This window comes from Strigops habroptila, chromosome 18 (assembly GCF_004027225.2).
Source record: "Strigops habroptila isolate Jane chromosome 18, bStrHab1.2.pri, whole genome shotgun sequence".
Classification (NCBI taxonomy): domain Eukaryota; kingdom Metazoa; phylum Chordata; class Aves; order Psittaciformes; family Psittacidae; genus Strigops; species Strigops habroptila.
This window is the reverse complement of record NC_044294.2, coordinates 1,268,316-1,293,122: the sequence shown is the minus strand read 5'-3', so window position 1 is coordinate 1,293,122 and position 24,807 is coordinate 1,268,316. Positions and strand designations below refer to the sequence as shown.

The following is a 24,807-nucleotide window of genomic DNA, read 5'->3' as shown; positions in this document are numbered from 1 at the left end:
CTTGCTTCAAGTCCTCCAGATTGGTGGGCATTATAACATTGAATGGCTTTAAGCTGAAAGAGAGGATATTTGGACTAGACATTAGGAAGATGTTCTTCCCTGTGAGGGTGCTGAGGCACTGGCACTGGGTGCCCAGAGAAGCTGTGGCTGCCCCATCCCTGGCAGTGTTCAAGGCCAGGTTGGACACAGGGGCTTGGAGCAACCTGCTCTAGTGGAAGGTGTCCCTGCCTGTGGCAGGGGCTTGGAACTGGAGGAGCTTTAAGGTCTCTTGCGACACAAACCAAGCTGGGATTCTATGAATCCAGATCCCCATTTTCAAGTCACTTGTCTGGCCTCTGTCTGGCTGCAATGAGGAAACAGCTGAGGTTCTGTGGAAACCACTGCCCAGTGTCAAGCTACACAGAGCTGGGGTGACCCAGACATCTTCCTTGCTGTTTGCTGAGGACACAGAAAGCTGCTTTGTGCAGGCAGATGTGGTCATCCAGCTGTGCACACACATGCCCACAGCAGAGCTGCCTCCACTGCCTCATATATGGAGAAGAAACCGGAGGGGAACCTGCCTGAAGAGGATGCTGTGCCATCTGCATCACCGCAGTGCTTCAGCCTGTGCTGAAAAGGGAACAGAGCATTTCTGCAGCCCCATGCCATGCTTCCTATCAGCAAAGGGGTGATGGGATGGGAGCTGAGTTTGCAAGCTGGGAGTTCACAGTGAGGGGAGATGCATCCCCAGCATAGGGTGTGCAAGGCACAGCAAGTGGCTGAGCCCATCTCCTTCCCCTCTGGAGCACAAACGGCTGGAGCATGGTCAAGAGCTCATGGGCATCCAACCCAGGATGCTGCCACCAGCAGTAGCCAGCAGGACTCAGCTTGGCACCGTGACAGGAAGGAATAAGGCTCCTTTATGACACTGAGCCTCCGCTGTTCCCTTGTTCATGTTTCCTGAATGTTTTGAAGTGATTCCAAAGCATTAACAAGTGTGAACTAAACCACATAATTTATGTCTACTGAGGTTTTAACTGCGGTGGGGGTTAGAGTAAGACACTGCAGTAATCCCCAGTCAATCTTTAACTCAAACCAGGAAGTAATTCCTGCCTGGAATAGAGACATCCAAACACTGTGTCTGTTCAGATCTGAACATGGATAACAACAATCTGTACAAAGATGAATTGCAGGGAGGAAAAAGAAGAGAAGGAAACATAACTGGGGCATGGCAGGGGATGTTTGGGGATGTTGGAATTCCCAAGACCTGTTTGTTGAGCTGAAATAAAACAAAGAAAAGAAGTGGTCTAATGCTGCAGGTCTGCAGATGCTGGCCCAGTGGCAGTGCAGGACAAAGTGCCACATCCCATGGCTGCTGCTGGCTGCTCTGTGGTTTACCTTGGCAGATCCTAGGCACAATCTCTCCCTTCTGTTTGACAGCACAGACATCAGCGCAATCCCATATTCAACGTGAGGTTTATGAAGCTTGCTGAGTGAACATTCCTGCAGGCTGGAGATGGTATTTCTCTTCCTCTTAGCAGCTTTGCTGCAAGGTGAGTCACCAAGAAACTCCCCAGCCACTTACACTGATGAAAACAGGGAAAGATAGAGCTGAGGATACAGGTACATCCTTGGCTAAACCCTCACTTGCACACTGAACACCTCCACCTGCAAGAAGGAAACAGGTCAAACGTCCCTGCCCATTGGAAGTCTGCAGGGATCTGGCAAAGGGATGGCAGGAGCTGGGAAGGAAAAGCCCAGCTCTACACTGCTTGGCACTGCAGGCAGCCACTCGTGACTGTGCAGTGCATCTGCAGGGAGAAGAAAGTTGCCACATCAGATGTTTGTTGTTAACTGCTGTCCTGGACATTTAAGTCCAGGCAGGACTCATGAGGGTTTAGGGCATCCTTTAAGCAGCATTGAGGGTTCCCCTTCTGTGCTGCAGCCCTGCACCACTCTGCTTGCTCAAATGCCTTATGTGGCACTCAAGGAAGGTAACACCACATCCAAAGTAAACTCTGAGCTTTCTGAGCCAGATGTCCCACTTGTGCCACTCATAATCACACCCCTGACTTCACTGAGCTTTGCTGGTTTTTGCCAAGTGAAGATCTGGTTGTCTCTGAGCAACCAACAGCTTCTGTTTCTTTCTTTCTTTCCTTCCCCAAAAGAGCCAGTTTCAAGCACCTTGTACGGCCCCAGGTTTTTGACAGGTGAGGTTGGAGGATCAGTCACCCACCAGTGCTTCTACTCCATCATCCCAGTCAACAAATACGACCGAAAGTACTGGTGCAGAATAGCAAGAAGTGGAGTTTGTTCCACCATCATCTCCACAACCGGCTACACCTCAGAAAAGTACATGGGGCGAGTGTCTCTTGAGGACATCCCCCAGAATGGTACGTTCATGGTGACAATGACAGACCTGAGGAGCAGCGACACTGGGTCCTACCGATGTGGCATCGGCATCACCAACAGAGACCTGTACGTCAGCCTGAACCTGACAGTTTTGGCAGGTAGGATGCTGGCAGGGGCGAGGGGAAGCTCTGCTCCGCCAGCTTGGCTTGGGGCTGGATGCTGGAGCACCCACACACTGCAGCTTAGCACCTTTTCTGACCCAGTGCTATTAACCAGGTATGATAGGGTATAAAAATGCCCAGATTTGGCCAAATCAGCTGTTCATAAATGTAAAATTAACCGCTGGGTACTATGCACTGCACAGTGCCTGCCCTGCTCTCTCGTTACAGATGCTGAGGTGCTGGGGCCAACCGAGCTGATCCAGGGAATGGTCCGTGGCTCTGTCACAGTCCTATGCCCCCCCAGGGACACCCAAAGCAGCAAAAAGAGGTTCTGGTGCAAACTGGGGAGAAGTAGCTGTGTTCTCATAGCTGACACCAATGGCTACGTGGAAAGGAGTTACCAAGGACGGATCTTTATCGCCCCTCAGGAGAGCTCTGGAGCTTTCAAAGTCTTGATAAATGACTTAAGAAAGGAAGACTCGGGGCTGTACAGGTGTGGGATGGGAAGGCTGAGCCTACGGGTGGTGGCTCTGCAGGTGACCACAGGTAGGATGGATGTTGGGGCTATGCAGGTACATCGCAGCCCTGGATGAGGAACATGAAACGCTAACACAGCCCTTTCCAACCTGCAGCTTCTGCTCTTCCCAAGAGACCAAAATTCCTCAGCGGCACAGTTGGAGGCTCACTGTCCTGGAAGTGCCACTGTGACCCCAAAGGCATCTATGAGAAGAAGTATTTGTGCAGGTGGAAGGAAGGGAGCTGCTCACTGCTCATGGATGCGGATGGGTTTGTGCATGAGTCCTACAAAGGGCGAATACAAATAGCCAGCAGCGACCATGAAAATGGGACATACATGGTGGTGCTGAGCCACCTGAGAGAGGAGGACGCAGGATGGTACTGGTGCGGGGCTAAAAATGGGCTTACAGAGCACACATCCTCTGTGAAGCTGCACATCCAGAAGGGTAGGTGGTGGGATAGCTTGGAATACAAGAAATCCTTGTTTTCTTTTTAAATCACTCTTTCCTCTACCCTTTCATGGATGTGAGAATGGACTCTCCCTTGTACTATCCATAAGTAGAACAACATTATGAGATACATCAGCTATATGTTTTGCCGTACAATTCCAGGCAAGTAACTCAGTTGGTGGTAGAGGTTTTCAGAGGCAGGGATGTAAGCTGAGCTTCCAGGGCAGTTGGAATTCTACTGTTGTTTATTTATGATGCAAACGCCTAGCATGTGGCATCCTGAGCCCAGCAAGTGCAGCAGAGACACGTGCTTTGCTCTGAAGATAAGCTAGTTAGCTTGCAGCTTTAGAACCCACGGCATGTAAACACACGTGTCCATGTGACCCTTTTCAGCTGGCAAAGGCAAAAAGAGTGGGGTTAAAGTATGAATAATTGCCTATAAGACATCTGGAGAGGGACTTTTTACAAAGGAATGTAATGACAGGACAAGGGGGAATGGCTTTAACCTGCCAGAGGGGAGATTGAGATGAGCTCTGAGGCAGAAGCTCTTCCCTGTGAGGGTGCTGAGGCGCTGGCACAGGGTGCCCAGAGAAGCTGTGGCTGCCCCATCCCTGGCAGTGCTCAAGGCCAGGTTGGACACAGGGGCTTGGAGCAACCTGCTCTAGTGGAAGGTGTCCCTGCCTGTGGCAGGGGGTTGGAACTGGAGGAGCTTTAAGCTCCCTTCCAACACAAACAGCTCCAGGATTCCATGATTAATAGGTTTTCATTAGTAGTCCCCAAGCTGCTTTCTAGAAGACCCTGTAAGTCACATCGTGATGTGTATTTTTTCATACCAAAATGCAAGAAGTGCATAAACCTCTGCTAAATCTAACATTCAAGCCTCAAAATAGTTTTCCCTACAGAAACCTGCTCTTCGCAAGACCCAGCAACATCCACTTTTGTGAAACCCACTTTATCAAGCCTGGCTGCCTTCAGCACACCCATGCAGAGGAGCATCACGGGCGTGACGTATGCAAAGAGCACCATCGCAAAGAGCACCATCACCAAGAGAACCAGCACCCCATTGCCTGCCACGACCCCCGGAACCTTTGCCACCTCCCCAGGCAAAATCTATCATGAGAGGTATGTTCGCAGCCACGTTTCTTGTTGGCACTAACTTGGTGGTTTATGACCTGCCTGCCCCATTTCCCAGGGCCCTACGTAGGTTGTGCACAGGTTGCAAGTTGAAAACACAAGTAGGAGACAGTAGATGAGCATTAGAGAAGCAGAAGGCAGGGTTATCTCATGTCTATCTGTGGCATACATCTTTGAACTCATCTCTAAGCCTTCTGGTGCTGCACCTCCCCTGTAGATCAGATGCCAGAGTCAATAGATGTGGTCCTGATAGGACGTTAGGAAACATCAGGCTTGAGCAATAATGCTGGTGAATCTGTAGCTGCTACAAACTTCATTAAAGACAACCAGTACCCCAGGTAGCGTTTGGGTGCTGTGTTGCATAAGGAGCTATCTTTGGACAAGGTTAGTCAAAAGGCTGTGGACTATTTTGGCTAGTACTTACTCCATGGTGCTTGTCTACAGCAAGCCCTGAGGCTCACTCCAGTACAAGTGGTTTCCCCAGTGAATGTACCTTCTGTGTTTCCTGTTACATAGGATGGTTGTGAGCAGCTTTTGCATGTCTCACCTCACTGCAGCCTCTACCCAGCACCAGGCAAAGCCATGTGCATATTCATTGCAGATGCATCAGAGGACGCCACAAAGATGCTGCAAGGGCTGGAGCAGCTCTGCTCTGGAGCCAGGCTGAGAGAGCTGGGCTGGTTCAGCCTGGAGAAGAGAAGGCTCCTGAAGGGGAGACCTTATAACAGTCTTCCAACACCTAAAGAGGCCAACAAGAAATCTGGAGAGGGGCTTTGGACAAGGGCCTGTAGGGACAGGACAAGGGGAGTGGCTTTAACCTGCCAGAGGGGAGATTGAGATGAGCTCTGAGGCAGAAGCTCTTCCCTGTGAGGGTGCTGAGGCGCTGGCACAGACTTTTCCCAGAGAAGCTGTGGCTGCCCCATCCCTGGCAGTGTTCAAGGCCAGGTTGGACACAGGGGCTTGGAGCAACCTGCTCTAGTGGAAGGTGTCCCTGCCCGTGGCAGGGGGTTGGAACTGGGTGAGCTTTAAGGTCCCTTCCAAACCAAACCATTCCATGATTCTATGATATTTCAGTATCAGTCATAGATAAAGATAAACCACAAAGTCCACAAATCCAGTTCAATATCCTGAGCTGTCCCCTCCATGCACCCTGGAACTCTCATCTACCCCAGGGACCCCCAGCAAAAGAAGCACCATCCTCTCCATCCCCAGCCTCCCTCAAGCTGTATCTCCCTGCTGTCCAGTCAGAAAGAGGAAGGGAGAGCACGTTACCAGTCGTATGAAGGATCGGGTTTTGCATCGTTCCTGAAAGAGCTCTCTGCCTATGGAGCTCTGATAGCATTTTTATAGAGCTCATTTTCCTTTTGAAGGGGAATTTGGCTGGCAGCAGAAACCCTACACAGTAGAGCAGAGGCTGCTGTAGAAATTACTTCCTCATAAGCCAAACTCCAGATCAAATGATTTCATCTCCACTTGACTTTGTTGACTGTTCTCGTCTAATTCAGTTTGAGTTTATAATTCCTTTTATACCCCTTGGTGTAAAAGCGACAGCCTGCATTAAGGTACTTCAAGCACCCCATAGCTGAATCCAAATCCAATGTAATTCCAGTGGTTCATTTTTCCAGCTCCTCGGGTGAATCACCTCTGCTCCCAGTTGTGTTACCAGTTCTCCTGTTACTGATTTTCATCACTATCACTATTCTGGCTCTGACCAAAATAAAGCTTCAAAAGGAGATGGGTAAGTTTGGCCAAGCAACACCTTTTGGGTTGGGGTTCTTGTTTTGCAAGGGGTTTAATTGTGATTTCCAAGAGCTGGAGTCTGATCCACTGAAGATTTCCAGCTCTGCAGACATGCATCCGTTCTGTGGATCCATCCACATCTATCAGTGCAGCCTGAAAACACAAATGTATGTGAAAGAAGAGTCCTAGAGAAGTTCATTTTTAATATGTTTAAGCAAATGAAGGAAATAGAGATCCTGAAGTCCTGCTGAAAGCAAGGTTGAGGGGTTGTGTATAGAAGATTTATGGCTCTCTGAGTGCTCGGAAACCCTGAAGTATAAAGGGCAGGGACCTGCGTGACACGAGCAGCTACGTGTTGGGCGGCTTCTCATGGCCAAATCCAACCTGCTCAGTGCAAAGATGACAAAGACTTGTCCAGAAAGTCCTCGACAATGACTGATGTTCAAGAATACATGTATCTCTCATTCTATAACATATCACATCCCTAGAGAGAAATTTAGGGACAAAACCCATTGGCGACAACAATGGTGAGCGGAAAGACATTTTTCACAAGAATGAAACCGGGGAACAATGGGCCCAATCCAGTGCCTGACATGCTGGTATGTTTAAGCAGGCAACAGAGGGGATGTTCCCTCTGTCGCATGCATGTGCTTTTGTTTTAAGGAGGAGAAAGAAGCACTGAAGGAAATGCAGAACCGGTGCTGATTCAGGCTGGTCTGATCCCTGTAAAAGAGCAAATGATGGAGGAAACCCCGAATCCGGAAGAAGTGCCCAAATGCAGGAAAGACTCCAGCAAACATAGGTAAGTGTCTTCTGGAACTGGCACTTCTATCTCCCTTGATAGAAGAGAATAAAAACTAATTTTAAGCAGAGGATTTGCAGCTTAGTATGTAAAATACCTCCACAGGATAGAAACCAAGTTTGCAGTCCAGGAATTATGATCCCAGGACTTATGTTCTGATGCCAAATTATTGTCTTTGTTAATTCCCAAGAGCCAGAGATTTCAAAAGACTTGGATGAAATCCTATATGAGGTTTATAAATTTATTATAGGGTTGATTATAATTCTTGCTTACGCGTAGTGAACATGTTATCGCTCTTCCTGCTGGTTTGTTTCAATAAAGTCTGATTGCTCATAACCTTTTGCAATATCACCCAGAAGCAATTCTTGTTCACTGTGTTGCAATTCTAGTCTTTTTTGTCCTACTGGTGCAGGATAGTCTATGCTATCCTTGGAAAAATCAGGATGACCAACTCTATGTAAGAGTCTATGTCTTCTGGCAAAATATAACAACAGTGGGCCTGTCTTGGAGTAGTTAAGCTCTTTAGAGATGAGCTCTTGGGTTCAAACTGAAACAGGAGAAGTTCAGGTTAGATATAAGGAAGAAGCTCTTTACCGTGAGAGTGGTGAGGTGCTGGAACAGGTTGCCCAAAGTGGTCAATGCCCCATACCTGGCAGTGTTCAAGGCCAGGCTGAACAGAGCCTTGGGTGACATGGTCTAGTGTGATGCATCCCTGCCCATGGCAGGGGGTTGGAACTGGATGATCTTAAGGTCCTTTCCAACCCAAACCATTCTCTAATTCTATGAATTTCCACAAATTGGATCAGTGAAAAGTATTCAATTAAAATAATAAACCAAACTGTGGAATAGTGCTTCAAAACTTTGGTGATGGCATCTCAAATCCTCATGTCAATGAGAATAAGTAGAATTACTTAGATCCAAACCCTCTGATTGTATAAGCACGTGAAAATCATTTAAAGTCAGAGAGTTGCAGAGGAACACATGCAATTTGCACCCCCTGGAATGACCACCCACCTTCAGTGCACAGTGCTGCGTGCATACTCCTATTTCTTTTCCTATTTGAAACACCCACTGGCTTGATCAGAAGCAGAAAGCGGATCTACGGACATCCCATTTAAAGAATATACCGTAGGTGTCCAAAGAATTCTTCAGAGGGGCTTTAACACCAAGGCCATAAAGGTTCAGATCTAGAGTATTTCATGGAGAGTGATACCACTTGCTAAAACTCTCCAAGTTTTATCCCTCTTTGGGGGATTTTAGGTGCATGAAGGGCTCTTGAAGTTCTAAATAGGAAGAATGGAAAGAAAAAAGCACACACATTCCTTAAACCCTTGACAATAACCCACATTCTGTGAAAAACTATTCTGTAAATGGTCTGTATTGAAATCCAGCTCAGAGCTTTCCTTCTGGTTTTGTTTTTACAGCAACTCCATGGGGAAAGAAGTTCTTTTCAAGGTGACTGAGGAAGACTTGAGGCAAAACCCTCTTCTATCAAAGCCTCCATGTACATGAGTTTGGAAGTTTCCCTGCAGAAAGCCAAGGCACAGCTATAAACTGCGAAGCTCCCAGCACCCCTTGTTGCTCACTGCCCTGCTCAGAAGCCAAGTGTCCTGTATCAAGAGCCAAATCCCCACCAGCTGCCCCAATGCCACTTGCTGTGCAGTTTGTAGAAGAGAGAATAAAACAACACACCTATAATCGAGCTACTTGTGAGCAAACCATCTCTGACTTCAGTCTATCAAACACATGCAAATTCCCAAGTGCTACTTTTCCTCACCTTTCCTACAGAACCATCCATGGCTTCAAAATCAAATCATTTCAGCCCAAACCCAAGAAGCAGCTTTGCCTTTTATGCTCAGGCTACATGCCATGCTGCAAATTGTGCTTTGCTCCAAAGGAGGTAAAAAAGCAAGCTCAGGTTTGTTTGTTTTCTGGAGATGCCAAAGTGCTTTGGAACCTGTGACTTGGCAGGAGGACGCTTCCTCATCCATTAAAGCAAGTAAATCTATTTGCATGAGACAACAGATTGGTTTTACTGGAAACCTTAAGGGCAAAGAGGGTTGCTTGGTTAATGACATGGGTCATCTGCCCTGGACTAACTTTGCTTCCTTAAGATGCATGAGCAGTTAGAGGTGCCCATGGCTGGTTTCTACCAAGACTTCTATCTGTGGCCATGCCACCTTCCTCCTGCACATCCTCCACAAACCCAGGCTTTTTCAAACACATCTCTGTGCAAACTGCAGGATCAAGATGAGGTGAGCATTGAAGCCAAGATGCTGGCACCCGAAGGAGAGGTGCCTGGGAAAGCAGGAGGTTTAGGAAAGCAAATACAACTGTACCTATTGTGGCCATGCAAGCACAACTCTGTGCCCAACAAGAAGAAGTAGTTCCAGCAGTTGTCAGAGAAGCAGCACTGGTGGGAAGGACGGGCTTGCAATGGGATCAGCATCTGTTCCCATCTAGGAGATATGTTCTCTCAGTTCAAGATCCCCACCAAATCACCCTATGCAATCACAGCAACAGCCTTCCTCACCTCAAAAGCTCCTTTCTCATCGCAAAAGCTGCACATTCATGGGAAGAAAGGAGCTCACACCCCTATCCAGAGGAAAAGCACTTCCAAGGCTGGCTTTAAGATATGCCCAATTTGCCAAACATCCCAAATCCAGGTCAAGATCTAGCTGCTCTCAGGCACTGTGGGAACGCCTGGAGCTGCCATAGTGTTTAAGCTCATCAGCTTTCCCTGAGAGCAGATGGGAAAAGCTTTGTGTGACCCCCCTAGTTAGAAGAAATCACGGCTTTTGCACCATTAGTACAAGGTAAAGCAAGTTAATGATTCATCCCATGTAACACAAACACTTTCATCTTCATTCATTTTTCTGTCTGGTTCAGTTCCATTTCTGACAGCCCCACACTTCACAGGGAATTTGTATTTGGGCCCCTGACATGCCTACAGCAGGAGAGCAAAGAAATGAGGTTGAAGATGGCAGCAAAGCTCCTGTTCATTATTGTGCATTTTAAAGAGTGTACGATGTTCTTGGTCTGCACAGATAAGACCAACCCTGCCTGCCCAGGCTCCTGCTCTTCTCATGAGGTTGAGGGGCTGGAGACTGCAAGGAGGGGAGACAGACCTGCTCCATCAGTTCAGCCTAACAGGGTCTTCTTAGGGACACTGAAAAGAAAACCCACCTGGTTTTGTCCAGCTTTGCCCTATAAAGCTATTCCACTGTTGGTTAGAGGTATCTCAAGATCAGAATCCAGGTTGGCCCTTGCAGCAAGGGGCTCTCCTGCCCGGGATGATGGGATACGTGGTCACAACTCAAGGGCGATGTTGCAATGCCAAAAAGGAAGGGGCTGGCTGGACCCTTGTGTATTCAGTTAGGCTCAGAGCCCATAAGGCTTCCCACTGTCTCTGTGCCAGATGTGGGCACAGGCACCCATATTCAGACCAAGGAATCAGCTGCCCTAGCTATTTGGGTCCGGTCCAAGCAGAAAACTGTCTCTAAGATACCCTTCTCCCAGTAGAGCAGAAGACCTTCCATAGTCCTGAACCATGCAGCCCTCAGGCTCCTTCGTGATGGAGGCAAAGGTGCCCTGGACCATATCCGAGAGCCCACGCTTGGGGTGGCTGTTGTGCAATGGCAGTGCATAATTGGGAGGTAAATAACAACCCTCAAAGCGAAAACAGAGCTGGGACAGGCATTGGTTCTCCTGCCTCACATGGGATGCTGCTCACCTGCCAGAGCTTTTGGATGCTATTCCTTTAAGGCACAACAGGTGGAAATGCAGGGCTAGAGGTAAGAGGAGTATTTAAAACAGGCTGGCGCTGCCAGAGCCTGTCTCCGGCTGCAGCAGGGAGGCAGGACACTCGCACCAGGTCCTGAGGTTGGACACCAAGACATCGGCAAAACTAAGAGCTGTCTGTCTAAAGGAAAAAGCCAAGTCCTCCATAATCATCTGCAGAAGCTTGGAGTGTAAGTAACGCTGCTTCGTTGTCTTTCCAAAATGCAAGATCTTTGGTAGCACCGTTATGAGATGAGGCAGAAGAAGAGTACAAGTTTTGAGACGCTTTAAGGAGTCTTCCTCACACATGTGTGAAGGGAAGCAGCAGTTCTGAAGAAGCAGAGAATAAGTGTGTAGGTCTTGCTTGTGGGGAGGCCGATTGCTTTTGGAAGCAGGTCAGAAGCATAGGATCAAGCTTAGGATATTTGTTTTCTTTCCTTCAATCTTTCCTTTCTGGGGAAAAAGATTCATTATTGTTACAATATTTGCATTAAGTTTTAACCTAGAAAATAACAAATGCTAGGAAATATTACTGTGGTCATCTAAACTGTTACAACTCAGCCTGTGGTCGTTACAGTCTTCTGAATCACAACATGGAGATAGTTGGAAGAGAATTGGTGCAGTTATGTCCTAAATGAGCTCTGAAAAGCCATTGGGTTTATACAGTTCAAAGGCAGATAAATAGATAATTGAAGTGTGAGTGAATGGGATGTACATGGCATCCTGAAACTGAAGTAAGAGAAAGCTGACAGACTCCCTTCACATTCAGACCGACAGCAAAGGCGTGGGTTTCTGCACACCTCAACTCTTACACTGCAAGGAAACAGTCATTTTGGACTTTAAATGTATTTCATCTGAAATACAGAGAAAAAACACCTCCTAAATAGCAATTGTGCTGCTGTTACCAGTACATGCACCAGCGCTCTCTGTCCATCCAGCAGCCATCACTGTGGTGGCACAGCAAGCTCTGTTGGATCCTAGTGAGTTCCTGCTCTTTGCCATATTAACAGTATTAAACTGGAATAATAGTTTAATAGTGTCGGTTTCGCTTTCCAGCCCAAGACACAAGAAACAAACGGCAAGGAACAAATGAACCATGACACCCTTATCTGAAAAGCAAGAAGTTGGTGCGTGGGGTATCTAACATCTCAAAGGAACATATAGGTCACAAATTACTGTCTGGTATATCTATCAGCTTAAAAGAACATAAAACTAGACCACCAACCCAATCTCAGCAAGAATTTCAGTTGCTGACATGATTTTCTCATCTGTTTTACAGAATACGTTGATCAGATAGGACAGTGTTTAATCAGCATTTACAAGTGGTCTTAGCTAGGAGGGTGGCAAGTACTGCAGAGGTTCCTAAAAAGTTGCTGATTCCATCTTAAATCCTGATCAAGAAGACCTGCCAATCTGTCTCTGCTCACTGCATCACAAAATCAGCACCTCCTATTTATACTTTCCATATCGTAGAGAAGGCATTGTTTTGGAATGCAAAACACTTATTTTCTCTATGTGCAGGTCAGCTTGATCTTTTATATTGAAGCTGATTGCTCATTCACAACTCCATGAAAATGGAGTGATCTGTGGCTTTTCCCCATCGCACCACAGCAAATAGAACTCACAGTAAGACCATCTATGCAGTGATCTTGACAGGCAGCTTAAAGATGGGGATAGCCCCAGTCCTGTGCAGCAAGGAGTCTGTTGCTGTGCCTTTCTTCTAGGCATAGAAATCTTCAGCACCTCCATAAATCACCCCTAGCATAATATATGTATACTCCTCAGTATATACAATATATATATACACACAGTATAGGTATATACTCCGCTTCACAGTATAACTCCTGATGCTGCTCAGCACCAGTTTGCATCTCTGCACCTTCCTTATGCTGTTTGTGGATCCTGCTTTAAAAGGATTTGAAGGGGAAAAAACTACTACCTCATCCATAGGTTATTATTTCTCAACTATTTGAATAACAGTAAATATTTGACAACACAAAAGGACGCCCAGGCTACAAGTACAAATGTGACAACTAAATCTTTGCATTTTGTTGATACCATAGCACAGCCTTGACACTGGTCAGTGTTAAGAGCAATGGTTAATAGCTAATGGATTGTTTCTCGGAGTTCAATCCTGCAGCTGAGCCAGCAGAATTTGGGCACTGGACTCTGGTATTTCGTCCCCAGCAAGAGGGAGGTGCTTGCTGGTGTTTGCATAACCCAGGGGTCAGGTCCTCAGCTCTTTCAAATCATTCTAAATGTGGTCATACTGCTCCATTGGACTGATAGGGTCACAAGAGCACCACAGAACCCCAGAGGTGGACGTGTAGTGAATGATGTTTAGAAGAGCTATTCCTGCTGGAAACCTGGAAACACTAACTCAAGATTTAGGTATCTGATTATGATCTGCTACCAAGATTTATGATCTGCTAGAGAGGAAGGTGATGTTCCTAACCCAGGCCACTCCTGCAGTGCACTGGGAGATCCGGGGAAGCATCCACATACAGTAGACTGGGAAACCCAGCCCAGGGAGGTCTCAGATCTCAGGCCAACCTCTTGCCCTGAAAAAGTACCATGAACCACTTTCTATGGATGACACCAAAGACACATCCATATAAGCAAGGCAGACTGGCTGTGGGGTTTGAGGGGTGTCTAACCTCTCCAAAGCTTAACCTCTCACACAGCACTGAAATCTCTTTGTCACCCAGTGAAGGGGTAATGCAGAGACGTTTAAGAGCACAGAAATGTACCAAATCAAACCAGATAGTGTTATTCACTCTCAAAAGGATACTAAGACAACAAAACCATTCAGCTGTTCTGAGTCGGAAAGCAAGAAAAAAAGGCCATTGTGTCATTTTCCCATTTGCATGGCTTTTCACACCAAACCCACGCTGAGGAGTTCCGTGGTCACTCAGCACTAACCAGCACACACACCAAGTTCCAATGCATTTAAGTGGTGGGAAGAAACACAACACAATCCAATTAGTGGAAACATGACACAGTTTAGAATAAGTTTTTACCTGCCATTATGCTATAGGTGTATATTTGGGGTTTACTATTAATTATACACACACACAATCACAGCAACACACTGCAAACAGCGAGGGAGCACACAGCCACTCCCAGCAGTGACAAGACAACACGATTGCCCTGCTCTTGGTGACATTGGTGTCCAGAGGCCTGGATTAAAAGTGGGAAGCTCATGCACCAACGTGAGAATTCCCATCTCTTGAACTCAGCTGCCATACTGGTTTTGTGCTTGAAACCCTTCGAAACCTGTTGTACTGGGACAGGGAGAGAAGGAAGCCAGCAGATTTGGTGATGCAGAATGAAAGTAACTACACAAGGGTCTGAGTTACAAAAAGAAGCACAGCCCCAGCCCACACTTGGTAATCCAAAGAGGACCACTGTTGCAACAGGGACTTTGTAAATACCAGCCACATTTGTACAGCTGAAAGCTTTTACTTACCTGCAAATCCTGTGCGGAAAAGGAACAGGAGGAGAATTAATACAAGGCTTTAATCCCTGCTCCCCCCTTTCACCTATCAATGTTTTAAGCTAACCAGAACTGGGCATCCACAGCTTCTGTGCCCCATGCTACAGAGCAGCTTCTCAGAGACACCTTCCCAGTGGGAATAAGCAGGTTCCCTTCCTGCTTTCCCTCCTGATGAGTCCATTGCGCTGCATTGCAGGCAGTTTCTCACTAGGTTTTTAATGCATCAGGTTTAAGACGGCAACTTCTTTGCTTGCATGGACATACACAACGCAAATCCTGTGTCCAGGTTTCAGCTTCCACAATGCCTCCTGCCCAGGAGCTCCGATGGCCATGCAAAGTGGGCTGCAGGCACATTGCCATGCACATCAGCTACCAAATAAGGTCCTGGCGACCCGTCCTGCTGCGGTGGGCTAGGAGTGGGTTTTCCCTTCAGGAAAGGTTTCCAGCATCCGTCAGTCCATGGGGACACCGCGGTCTCATGTGCTCGGTCCTTCCTGCTCCAAGCATCAGAAATCCAGCAAAGACATCTGGACATGCAGGTCAATGCCTGCAAGAGGGTGAAGCAGGGGCACTTCGCCCTTCCCAGCACTGGCCCTTCAGCAGGCACTGCCTCTGGGTGCACAGCAGGATAAGAACACTGCAGACCTCCCTGCCGTAAGCTTGCTTCCCTGGCATAGCGTACATGGCATTCCCTCTGGTTTCAAGCCTCTTGACTCTTATATAGCCCCCTACAAACCTTTGCTGTCCCATCTCGCTCAACTCCCCCTCCACCTGCAGCAGCATCAATACAAATCCCTTGCACAGTCACTTACTTGCACTCCCTTTCACATGAGCTCAGCGGCCTTTTCTCTTCCCTGGAGCTCTGAGGTTTAGACCTTGTGCTCTGACTGGAGACAGCAAATCCAGCATCAAAAGTTCTTTGCAAGCAAGAAGGAACTAGAGTTCTTTCACCAACAATTCTCCTTCAGCATCACAAACAGAGCTTGTTCATTGCAGAGTGACCAGCAAAGCTCATTTGCACCATTCCTGTTGGGTAGGAAATGCCACTGTCTGAATGCAATGCAGCAGAGAAGGGGTTTCCAGCCATGCAGCTCAGTGATCAGCATGGAAATTCATCACAGATTTTTACGTAACTGGTGGCTGTGCTTGCTCAGACTTGTTATAATGGGAGTTTTCCCCATTCATTCAGTGAGTGAGGGAAGGGTTTAACACTATCCGAGAAAACAGGGCTAGAGGCAACTTGGAGCTGCAGATGTTGGTCATGCAAGCACACAGGAACCGTTGTTCTTGTGTAGGCATGAAGGCACATGTGGCCTCAGAGATGCCAAGACATCTTTTTTGCTCTAACATGCCTGTGAAGACCCTGATGCCATCACTTTTGCACGCAACTTTCTGGACACAGCTACATCTTTGCTTCAAAAACAAGAGGTTCCTGGCAAAATAATGTTGTAACCCTGAAGCAGCTTTTGGGAAGGAATCAGACTAACACTTTATTCAATATTTGCCCAGAAGGAGAAAGCTGCACTGGGATCCCGCTTGCACTGCAGAGCAAGGGGTGGAGGGGAGGGACCATCAGCCAGAAGATCTGCTGTTAGCAAGGGGCAAATATCAAGGCCTTTTTTGTGCCATATTGTTTGCTCTCTGTGGAATATGTTATGTTTGCCTTGCTGGCCACTTCTGGGATACGTATGAAAGAACATTTTTCATGCTTAGTGAGTTAAAGATTAGCCATGGACAAGTAGCCACTGAGCAATTAGAAATCACAATACAAGGAAGAAAGCACAAACAGAACACCTTTCATCTTCACACGGAAATAAAAGCCTTTTTCTTCTACCGGGAATTACCCTTCATAAAACTGTGTCACTTGACGCCCCCAAATCAAATTCCTCTGAATGTTTAGAAATACTTTCCTTGGCACCTATCATTTTCTACTTGGAACAGGCAGGTAGATCAACAGCCATGGTCAGGAAATGCACATTCCCATCACTGCACCATGCAGCGTCCAACAGCACACTCAGTTCAGGCCAAAGGCTACAGCTTAGTGAATTGAGAAGCTTGGCTTCCTCCGAGCCACCACCCGGTACAAACCAAGGGGAAGGTCAGAAATAGTCATCCTGAAGACTACAGACACATTTCAAGAGACACACAGTTTGGTTTGCATCCCCCAATAGCCATCACTGAGAGCAGTAGTTAAATACAGGCTTCATGCAGGAACTCTGCTCATGACATAAAGAAGAAATCTGCACATAAAGGAAGAAAGTTTTATTGTATGGCAAGACACTGGCACAGGGTGCCCAGAGAAGCTGTGGCTGCCCCATCCCTGGCAGTGGTCAAGGCCAGGTTGGACACAGGGGCTTGGAGCAACCTGCTCTAGTGGAAGGTGTCCCTGCCCGTGGCAGGGGGTTGGAACTGGATGGGCTTTAAGGTCCCTTCCAACCCAAACCAGCCTGGGATTCTGTGAGAGCAGGTTTTCCTAAGGAGTGGTCTTGGCATCCCAGCTCACAAGTAAACAAACCTTCCTTTCACTGCATGAGCAACAGTGAAAGAAAATATGACCCTACCTCTTGGACTGTTAGAAGCAGCATTATCTCCTGGCTGGGGTCAAGTGAGCAGCTTTGCTCTGGGTTGCCACCTAACTCTCATGCCAGTCAGGGCTCAGTATCTTTTGGACCATTTTTGGACTTCAGCTTTGTGATGGGCTGTTCTGATTTACAGCATAAACCCACATACCACTTCTGAGTTTGAACCAAGTCTCTCGTGGTTTGGCCAAAATCACCGTTGATGCTGTGCACACCACTGCTGCTGCCTGCCCAAGGGACAATGTCCTGGGGGACTCTGCTCTGATAGACACACTGGTGGCTTGTCATAAGAACAATTCTCCTCATTTTACAGGGGAGAGATGGGGGTATTGGGATGAGGCCCATGGGCAGTCATGGTGCCATGCAGCAGCAAAGGCAAGAACAGAGTTATCAGCTCCCTCTTCCCCACTCAATTGCTTGTTAGAACTGATTAAATGCTGCATTTCTCTCTAGCTCAAGTAGCCACAACCCTCATATCCTGCAGGCATGAAGATTATTACTTGATCTATTAACTTTATAATTTTGCAAGTGTGATTATTCACCGACTTCTGTGCCTTTTCCAGGGAATGCAAGCAAAATGATTTCACTAGCATTCATTCTCCTGCTCACCTTCCTCCCAGCTGAATCTGCAAGAAGCAAATACCCCCCCAAGGCATCAAGTAAGTGTAACCTGCCTGGGGCACAGGTCTTGTGGGTGGTCTTAGACTAGAGGTGGCATTACTAAGGGGGGAGCAGGGTTTAGGGAGGGTCTCTACCCCATCAGTGCCAATGGGACCTTTCAGACTGCATGATGCTGCACAGCCCTGGGTCTGTGCTTGCCCTGGTACACCCAACCTGCTCTGCAGTCCCATCAGGTTGTGTAGCACAGCCAACACTTACACCCAATCCATTTTCCTCTCGCAGTCTCAAGCCCTGTGTTTGGACCACGGCAGGTGTATGGTCTGCTCAATGGGTCAGCCGCTGTGACGTGCTTCTACCCTCCCAGCCGAGTGAACAGACACGACAGGAAGTATTGGTGCAAGGAATCAGCCACGAGCTGCTTAACTGTTGCCTCCACCAGTGGCTACACTGCTCCAGGCTACCGAGGCAGAGCCTCCATCATTGACAACCCACAGGAAGAAAACTTCCAGATCAGCATCTCTGAGCTTACAATGGCAGACGCAGGCACCTACCAGTGCGGTGTTGGGGTCAACAATAGAAGGCTCTCCCACAAAGTCAATCTGGATGTTTCTGAAGGTAATTACCCTCCTAGGGCTCCATAAAGTATTATTTTCTTGGGTGGTTTGTTTTCCACCCCTTTTTAATAAGGCTCCACACACAGTTTATCCAGTGTTTAAAAGCAGAAGATGCTCCATGCTTTCAGGAAACAGCAGTTTCCATTTTCCCTTGTGCTCTTACAGAAGGAATTTTTGGCCTAAAATTCCAGCATTAAAAAAAAATCAGATTAAACAGCATCACACTGCTGAGCAAGGGCACAGAGCATGGTGTAAACATGGAACACAGATCATGCTCAGACCATGGCATGGTCATATAGTAGTGCCACATGGTCATATAATATAGCAAAGTAGAGAGAAAGCCTCTGCTAACAAGAGCCTTCAGAGGTCTCTAGGAGTTGTAGTTACAACAGAGCGGGCAGTAGACACTGACTGGTTTCTCAACACACAGGTTCCCATACACCCGAGGGAGCTGAGCTCTTCTACGTGAAGCTAGACAGCACTGTGACCATGACCTGCAGCTTTGGGAGCGACTATGAGAGTACAAGGAAATTCCTGTGCAAGATGAGTAAAACCGGCTGCGTTAACATCATTGATAGCTATGGGAACATTGATGAGGATTACACAGGGCGAGCTCTGCTGAGCAATATGAAGGATCCAGGCTCGTTCAGCATCATGATCACTCAGATGGGTTGGGAAGACTCTGGATTGTACCTGTGTGGGGCTGGTGTCTATGGGGAGAGCGGAGAAACAAAGCAACTGGATGTACACGTCTATGAGGGTAAGCTATTCCCTGAAGGTTTTTCCCTTCACTTCTGCTTCTCTTCAGAAGCATCACCAGCAGTCTCATGTTATCTAACAAGAGCTTCAGTCTCCTTTTGCAGAGTGCTGTTACCCCATTCTCTCATCTAAATCCTTCTTTCTGTTCATTTAACTGTCTGTAATGTACTAAACCATCACTAATAAAGCTGGTATCAAGACTTAACATTCCCAGCTATCTAGTCTGGCTAGCCCAAAACTCCAGAAGGCAAATTCTGCCTCCCAGTTTGAGACAAGCAAACTGTCTCTTCAAGTCTTAACTACTTAAATCTCAAAATGACAGAAGTAGAAAGACACCCTGCCCTTCCCCTAGCAGTGCTAGGACGGTCTCCTACCATCTGCACCTCTGAGCTTCACCTCAGCTTGCTTTAGCCATAACAGCATTGATTTGATAATGTTTATTCTCTTGGGAGAGCAGCACATGGACAGAAGTCAGACATATATAGCTGCACATTTCATTTTTCTCTCCAGAGACCAAGGATCCTCAAGGAAAGCCCACGATATTTGGAGTAAAAGGAAGTTCAGCAACAGTTGAATGCCACTATAAGACTCTAAGGCAATCCTCAGTGAATTACTGGTGCAAGTGGAGACAGAACGGGTGTTACAAGATCATAGACAATGCCGGGTATGTGTCAAGCTTATATGAAGGAAGAGTGGCCATGTATGACAGCCCAGATAACCAGACGATCACCATCATCCTGAACCAGCTGAAAGACACTGACGAAGGCTATTACTGGTGTATGACAGACGAGGAGGAGGAGCAGCAGTCATCAACTGAGCTGAAAATTGTGGATGGTATGAGCTTGTGCATTGACAGTTCTCTGCCAGCTCAGTAGGGACAAAAAAAAACCCTCTAAGCACCACAAAGTAGCAGATCTGGTCTTTTAGGAAGAGGCTTAAGGTCAAACTCTGAACTTTTCTCTCTTAAGGTGAAACCTTGTGCCAATTCCTCAACACCTCAGTGGCTTTCAAATGGGAACACAAGGTTTCAGTTTCATGGGAAAGTGTTCACAAAAGTTTCTCATGCAAGTATTTCTTAAGCCTTGGGAAAAAAACCAACTGAAAACCAACCCAACTTTCACCCAGAGATGCATATACAGCATCCTTAACATGAATTTAGCAATGTAAGGAGCACTTCCTCTCAAAGATATACCTTCTGGCTCACCGTCTCTAGCAGCACCACTACCCGTTGACTACCGTTGCCACTAACATCAGCCTTGATGTTCTGTTTGCCTTTGCAGGAGAACCTGGACTGCAGGGAAAGGAGGAAGTAGAGGCACAAGAGGGTTCCCAGCTCAACTTAACTTGCTCTTACCCATGCCGGTACTACTCCTACCAGAAGTACTGGTGCAAGTGGAGCAGCACCAGCTGCACCCCCATGCCTGCTTCTGACCAAAGGCAGCAGGGGCCGGACGTTACGTGTGACACCGATGACAAGACAGTTATCCTAAGCTTCGACTCGGTGGCAAAGACAGACCAAGGGTGGTACTGGTGTGGCGTGCAGCGCAATGGTGTCTATGGGGAAACCATGGCGGTGTACCTGTCTGTGACTGCAGGTGAGCTCCCAGTCAAAGGCAGGGGTTTTCCTGCCTTTCTTCTGCTTAGAGGCAAGTCTGCTCCACAGCCACTAGGTTGCAGCACCTCAAAGCAGAAGGGCTATCATCCAGGCATTGAGATGCTGGGATCACCCTGATTTTGCACTTATCACAGATGTTTTCATTCTCTCATTGGTTTTTACTTCCCAACCATAGAAAACCCCCACCAGTCTAAAAATCACTACCTTCCACACCATTTTTACTTTTTAACGCTGCCCTCACTAATTATTGCTATTACAATTTGTAGCATAGAATCATAGAATTGTTAGGTTTGGAAAGGACCTTAAGATGATCCAATTCCAACCCCCTGCCATGGGCAGGGACACCTTCCACTAGAGCAGGTTGCTCCAAGCCCCTGTGTCCAACCTGGCCTTGAACACTGCCAGGGATGGGGCAGCCACAGCTTCTCTGGGCACCCTGTGCCAGCGCCTCAGCACCCTCACAGGGAAGAGCTTCTGCCTCAGAGCTCATCTCAGTCTCCCCTCTGGCAGGTTAAAGCCATTCCCCCTTGTCATGTCCCTACATCCCTTGACCAAAGTATTGGAAGACTGTTATAAGGTCTCTCCTGAGCCAATGCACAGCCAAAACCCACCTCAGTGCCACTTCCACCAAATACAGCCAACTAGCTTTTTGTCACCATTTCCATGCTGCTGCTCATGCCATTAACAGCCCTTCTTCCCTGGATGATACAGGAGGAAGCGACAGCCGCAGCCTGGAGTCCCTGGACGCTGATGTCCCCAGCCCTGCTGAGAGTGGGTTTATTCCCCAAGAAAGAGCCAATGATGCGGCCTCTGAAAGGTTAGTTCTCTCCAAGCCTGTCATTTATCATTTCTTATACTAATATTAAGATGTATATTTCTATTAACCCACTTTTGGTGCTGTGTTTGGATGCTGCATGTGTGGCTTAGCAACACAGACATTCTTGCCCCTAAAGAACTTAACTCAAAACATCAGAGGAAAAAAAATAATAGTTACAACAAAAGGCAAGATGACTTGGAATTAATCTCTAGCTTAAGTAAACACAGCCTCAAAAGGAATGGTTGGGGATTCCGGGTACAGAAAAACTTATTGAAAACAGAGAGTTTTCCTTCACATATTTATAACCAAGCTGCTGGTGTAGCTGATTTGGCACAACCTCTGTCCTACAGTTTTGTTTGGTTACTAGTTGATTCTATGTATTATGATCCATTTCATTAGTTGAATTGCATCATGCTCACCCAGATTTACCATGCTGTAGAGGTTTTAGACTGCTGGACATTCATACACACTATTCAGCCTTGAATAAATCAAAGATAATGTATTTCACAGCTTAGTGATCTATTTTTCCCTCCATTCCAGCCCTAAACAAAGTGGCCCCAATACTCTTCTGTTAGTCCTGGCCCCTTTTGGTGCTGTGCTCCTCATCGTCGCGACAGCTTTTGCTGTGTTTAAACACAGGCAGCTGAAGAGATCTGGTGAGTCCCTGCTCTGCTTCCTGCAGTCTCTCAAAACCTCATATTGAGGTTATATTAATATCAAGACAAAGGTGATAACTTGTGTGTGCTGGGCTGAGCTGCACCTCTTGTACCTCCCCATGCAGACAAAGGACCCCACTTCTCCCACCGACCCCATCACACATGGTGCCTGGGCTGAGGCAGAAACCACCCCTCCGTAGGTTCTGCACGTTGCATGGCACCGTGCCTCCTTGTATAGAGGCTGTTGGGATGTCAATGCACTTGCACGGACTCTGAACAAGCCCACAGGGTACTTATCTCCTCCCTTTTAACAGACCTGGTGTCCGTTGGGAGCTACAGGACAAACATCAGCATGTCGGACTTCGAGAGCGTGAAGGACTATGGTGCGAGCAATAACGCTTGTGTGAAAGAGACCCAGGAGACTCAGATAGGAGGGGACGGTAGGTGATGGCTGATGGGATGCTTTCCAGCCCCAGGGTTTGCAGAAGGACCCTACAAAAGCCACAGAACCACCCACCAACGGTCCCTGCATCCCAACACCTCCCTTTCTCTCCCTGCAGAGCTCATTACCACTGCGGCCACACTGGAAAGCGCTGCCGAGACAAAGAAGGCAAAAAGGGTAAGAGGAGGCAGGAGGGAGCTCACTGACCTGGGAGACACCAGCACAGCCCTTCAACCTCTGCCAAAGAAGCTGCTCTCTCCCAGGGGCCTTATTTATACCCAGATGTTCCCAACTAACCTGGATCCAGCACCTGCTGCAGATCAGCCTCTGAGGGGGACCTTAACCCTTTCCTGAATCCATGTTTTAGCAGAGACAGTAATAGTAGTCACTTTGCTTCAACCAGTACACCCAGTCAGCTCCAGGCAGCATCAGGAAGGTTGGGGTTGGATTGTTATCATAAATATGAAATACATGGATGAACCAGAGCCTTCCTCCACTCAGGCAGTGGTTCAGGGCGCGATGGTAGGCAAAGAGCTCTCTCCCATTTGCAAGGGCTGTGACTTGCTCCTGTGGCCCCTTGGGTTAGCATGATTGAGTGGCACCACTCAGCACCAACAGAAGGTGCCAGATGCAAGCCCTTCTCGTTCAAAGTCCCTAACCAAAAGCAGTATGTAGGTGTTTTAAGTGTCAAGAGCTGAACTGGAGAAATAAAGGGAACTATCAGGAAACCAGTAAAACCCAGCAGCTTTAGGACAGGTGAGCTGGATGCCATCATGCAGGGATAGGCATGACACGAAGTCCCAAACCTACAACAATTGAGGTCTTCCCTTTGCTGAGCAAAGGCATGATGACGCCTTCGCACTGGTGTGCAGCCTGCCTGTATCATCTTGAGAAGCTCACAGCCCAAAAACGCTGCCCTTTCCCCCACCATGTGCTGCTGTGGGTCCGCAGCCACCTAACAGTGTCCTCCTGTGCTTCCCATAGAGCTCCAAGGAGGATGCTGACCTCACCTACTCCGCGTTCCTCCTCACCTCCAGCAGCATTGTGCAGGGCAGCTCTGGGGGGGATGCTGCTGCCCCAGATGTGCCCCCCCAGATCTGAAGGTGAGGGACCGAAAGGCGGCAGCGTCTGGGACCAGCTCCACCTTGAGGACCAGAGCAAGACATCAGCAAGCAGCCCTGGTCCTTACTCCCACAATTTTCTATAGCTAGACCTTTTTTACTGCTTAAATTCAGCTTTTGCTCTTTTATTTTCCCCTCTCATTTTCTTCTAAAGGCAGCTGGAAAACCCTCTAGAACCACGTTTCACACTTGATTCCTCTAAGCTTTCTCACCAAGAGGGCAGTACCTGCAGACCAGACACAGTCTGAAGTGCTTTTGTACACAAGCAATAAAGAATACCACTAGCTTTCAGCAGACCAGGGGACATTCAGTCCATGGGAGAGCATGGGGAGAGCACACCCAAGCTGGTGCAGTAATGCTGCAACTGGGGGAGGTGGACGGGGCTTTCTCCTCCTTTTACTGCAGCATTAAAGCATCATATCTGGTGTTGCAAACAGCACGGGACGGTAGAAGAAACCTACACTTAATGGAAATAAATACCCTCAGATAGTAAAGTAAGTAGCAGTAATGATGGAGTTCGTAGCTCAGCAAGGTGCCAGGCAATGGCTGTTTGTGTTAGTCTGCAGACACTGAGTTTTCATCAAGGATAAACCCCAAATTATTCCTCAGTCATGGACCTCCCACAATAAGCACCGAGATGAGCTCAGCTCACTGTGAGCAGGAGGGCAGCAGCTCCAGTGGGATTTGTGTTTACAGGGCTACTCTCACATCCACATTGCAACAGTCATCACCTTACTAATAGCAAGGCTAGGACCTCAAATACAGAATCACAGCCTGTTTTGGGTTGGAAGGGACCTTCAAGCTCATCCAAACCCTGCCACATGCAGGCACACCTTCCACTAGACCCATTGCTCCGAGCCTTGTCCAACCTGGCCTGGTTGTCAGGTTATAGCTCATCTGTCTCATCTCCTGGGCTGCATCCCCTCACAGCATGGTGGGAAGGGGGCTGGATACTGGAAAAGCTGTGGAGTGTCCAGGACAGGTCTGCACTCGCCTGGAGTTGCTGGAAATGAATGAATGATTCTGGTGCAATAAGCAAGGTGTGCACTTGGGAAGTGTCCCCAGGGGGAAGTTGTCATAAAGCTTCAGGAGAAAACCCCTTTTGCTCTCCCTTTGCAAACCTGTTTCCTCTTCAGCCTGCCCGCTGGCATCCTTCCCTCAGCTCCACTCCTCC

The 24,807-nt window shown here is 47.7% G+C and overlaps 1 protein-coding gene across 3 annotated transcripts; it reads left to right on the top strand.

The window, feature by feature from the left end:
- Positions 1 to 4,979: 4,979 nt before the first annotated feature.
- On the top strand, positions 4,980 to 23,929 carry PIGR (polymeric immunoglobulin receptor). 3 transcript variants are annotated; one of them, XM_030473560.1, is made up of 12 exons: positions 4,980 to 4,990; positions 8,732 to 8,740; positions 17,552 to 17,647; positions 17,892 to 18,224; positions 18,654 to 18,983; positions 19,493 to 19,816; positions 20,263 to 20,577; positions 21,309 to 21,414; positions 21,955 to 22,070; positions 22,385 to 22,510; positions 22,631 to 22,689; positions 23,497 to 23,929. In XM_030473560.1, exons 3-12 carry the CDS (start codon positions 17,566 to 17,568, stop codon positions 23,611 to 23,613), a joined length of 1,908 nt encoding a protein of 635 aa, XP_030329420.1. In that variant the 5' UTR covers positions 4,980 to 4,990; positions 8,732 to 8,740; positions 17,552 to 17,565; the 3' UTR covers positions 23,614 to 23,929. The 3 variants fall into 3 exon arrangements, with proteins under 3 accessions (XP_030329420.1, XP_030329418.1, XP_030329419.1); XM_030473558.1 differs by lacking the exons at positions 4,980 to 4,990; positions 8,732 to 8,740 and adding an exon at positions 10,833 to 11,074; XM_030473559.1 differs by lacking the exons at positions 4,980 to 4,990; positions 8,732 to 8,740 and adding an exon at positions 10,852 to 10,927.
- Positions 23,930 to 24,807: the final 878 nt, after the last annotated feature.

Bases quoted from the DNA above. Each gene is read 5' to 3' on its own strand.
- PIGR (XM_030473560.1), top strand. From the start codon at position 17,566: ATGATTTCACTAGCATTCATTCTCCTGCTCACCTTCCTCCCAGCTGAA. The intron at 18,984-19,492 runs GTAAGCTATTCC...TTTTCTCTCCAG, and splicing joins GGATGTACACGTCTATGAGG to AGACCAAGGATCCTCAAGGA. The intron at 22,511-22,630 runs GTAGGTGATGGC...CTCTCCCTGCAG, and splicing joins GACTCAGATAGGAGGGGACG to AGCTCATTACCACTGCGGCC.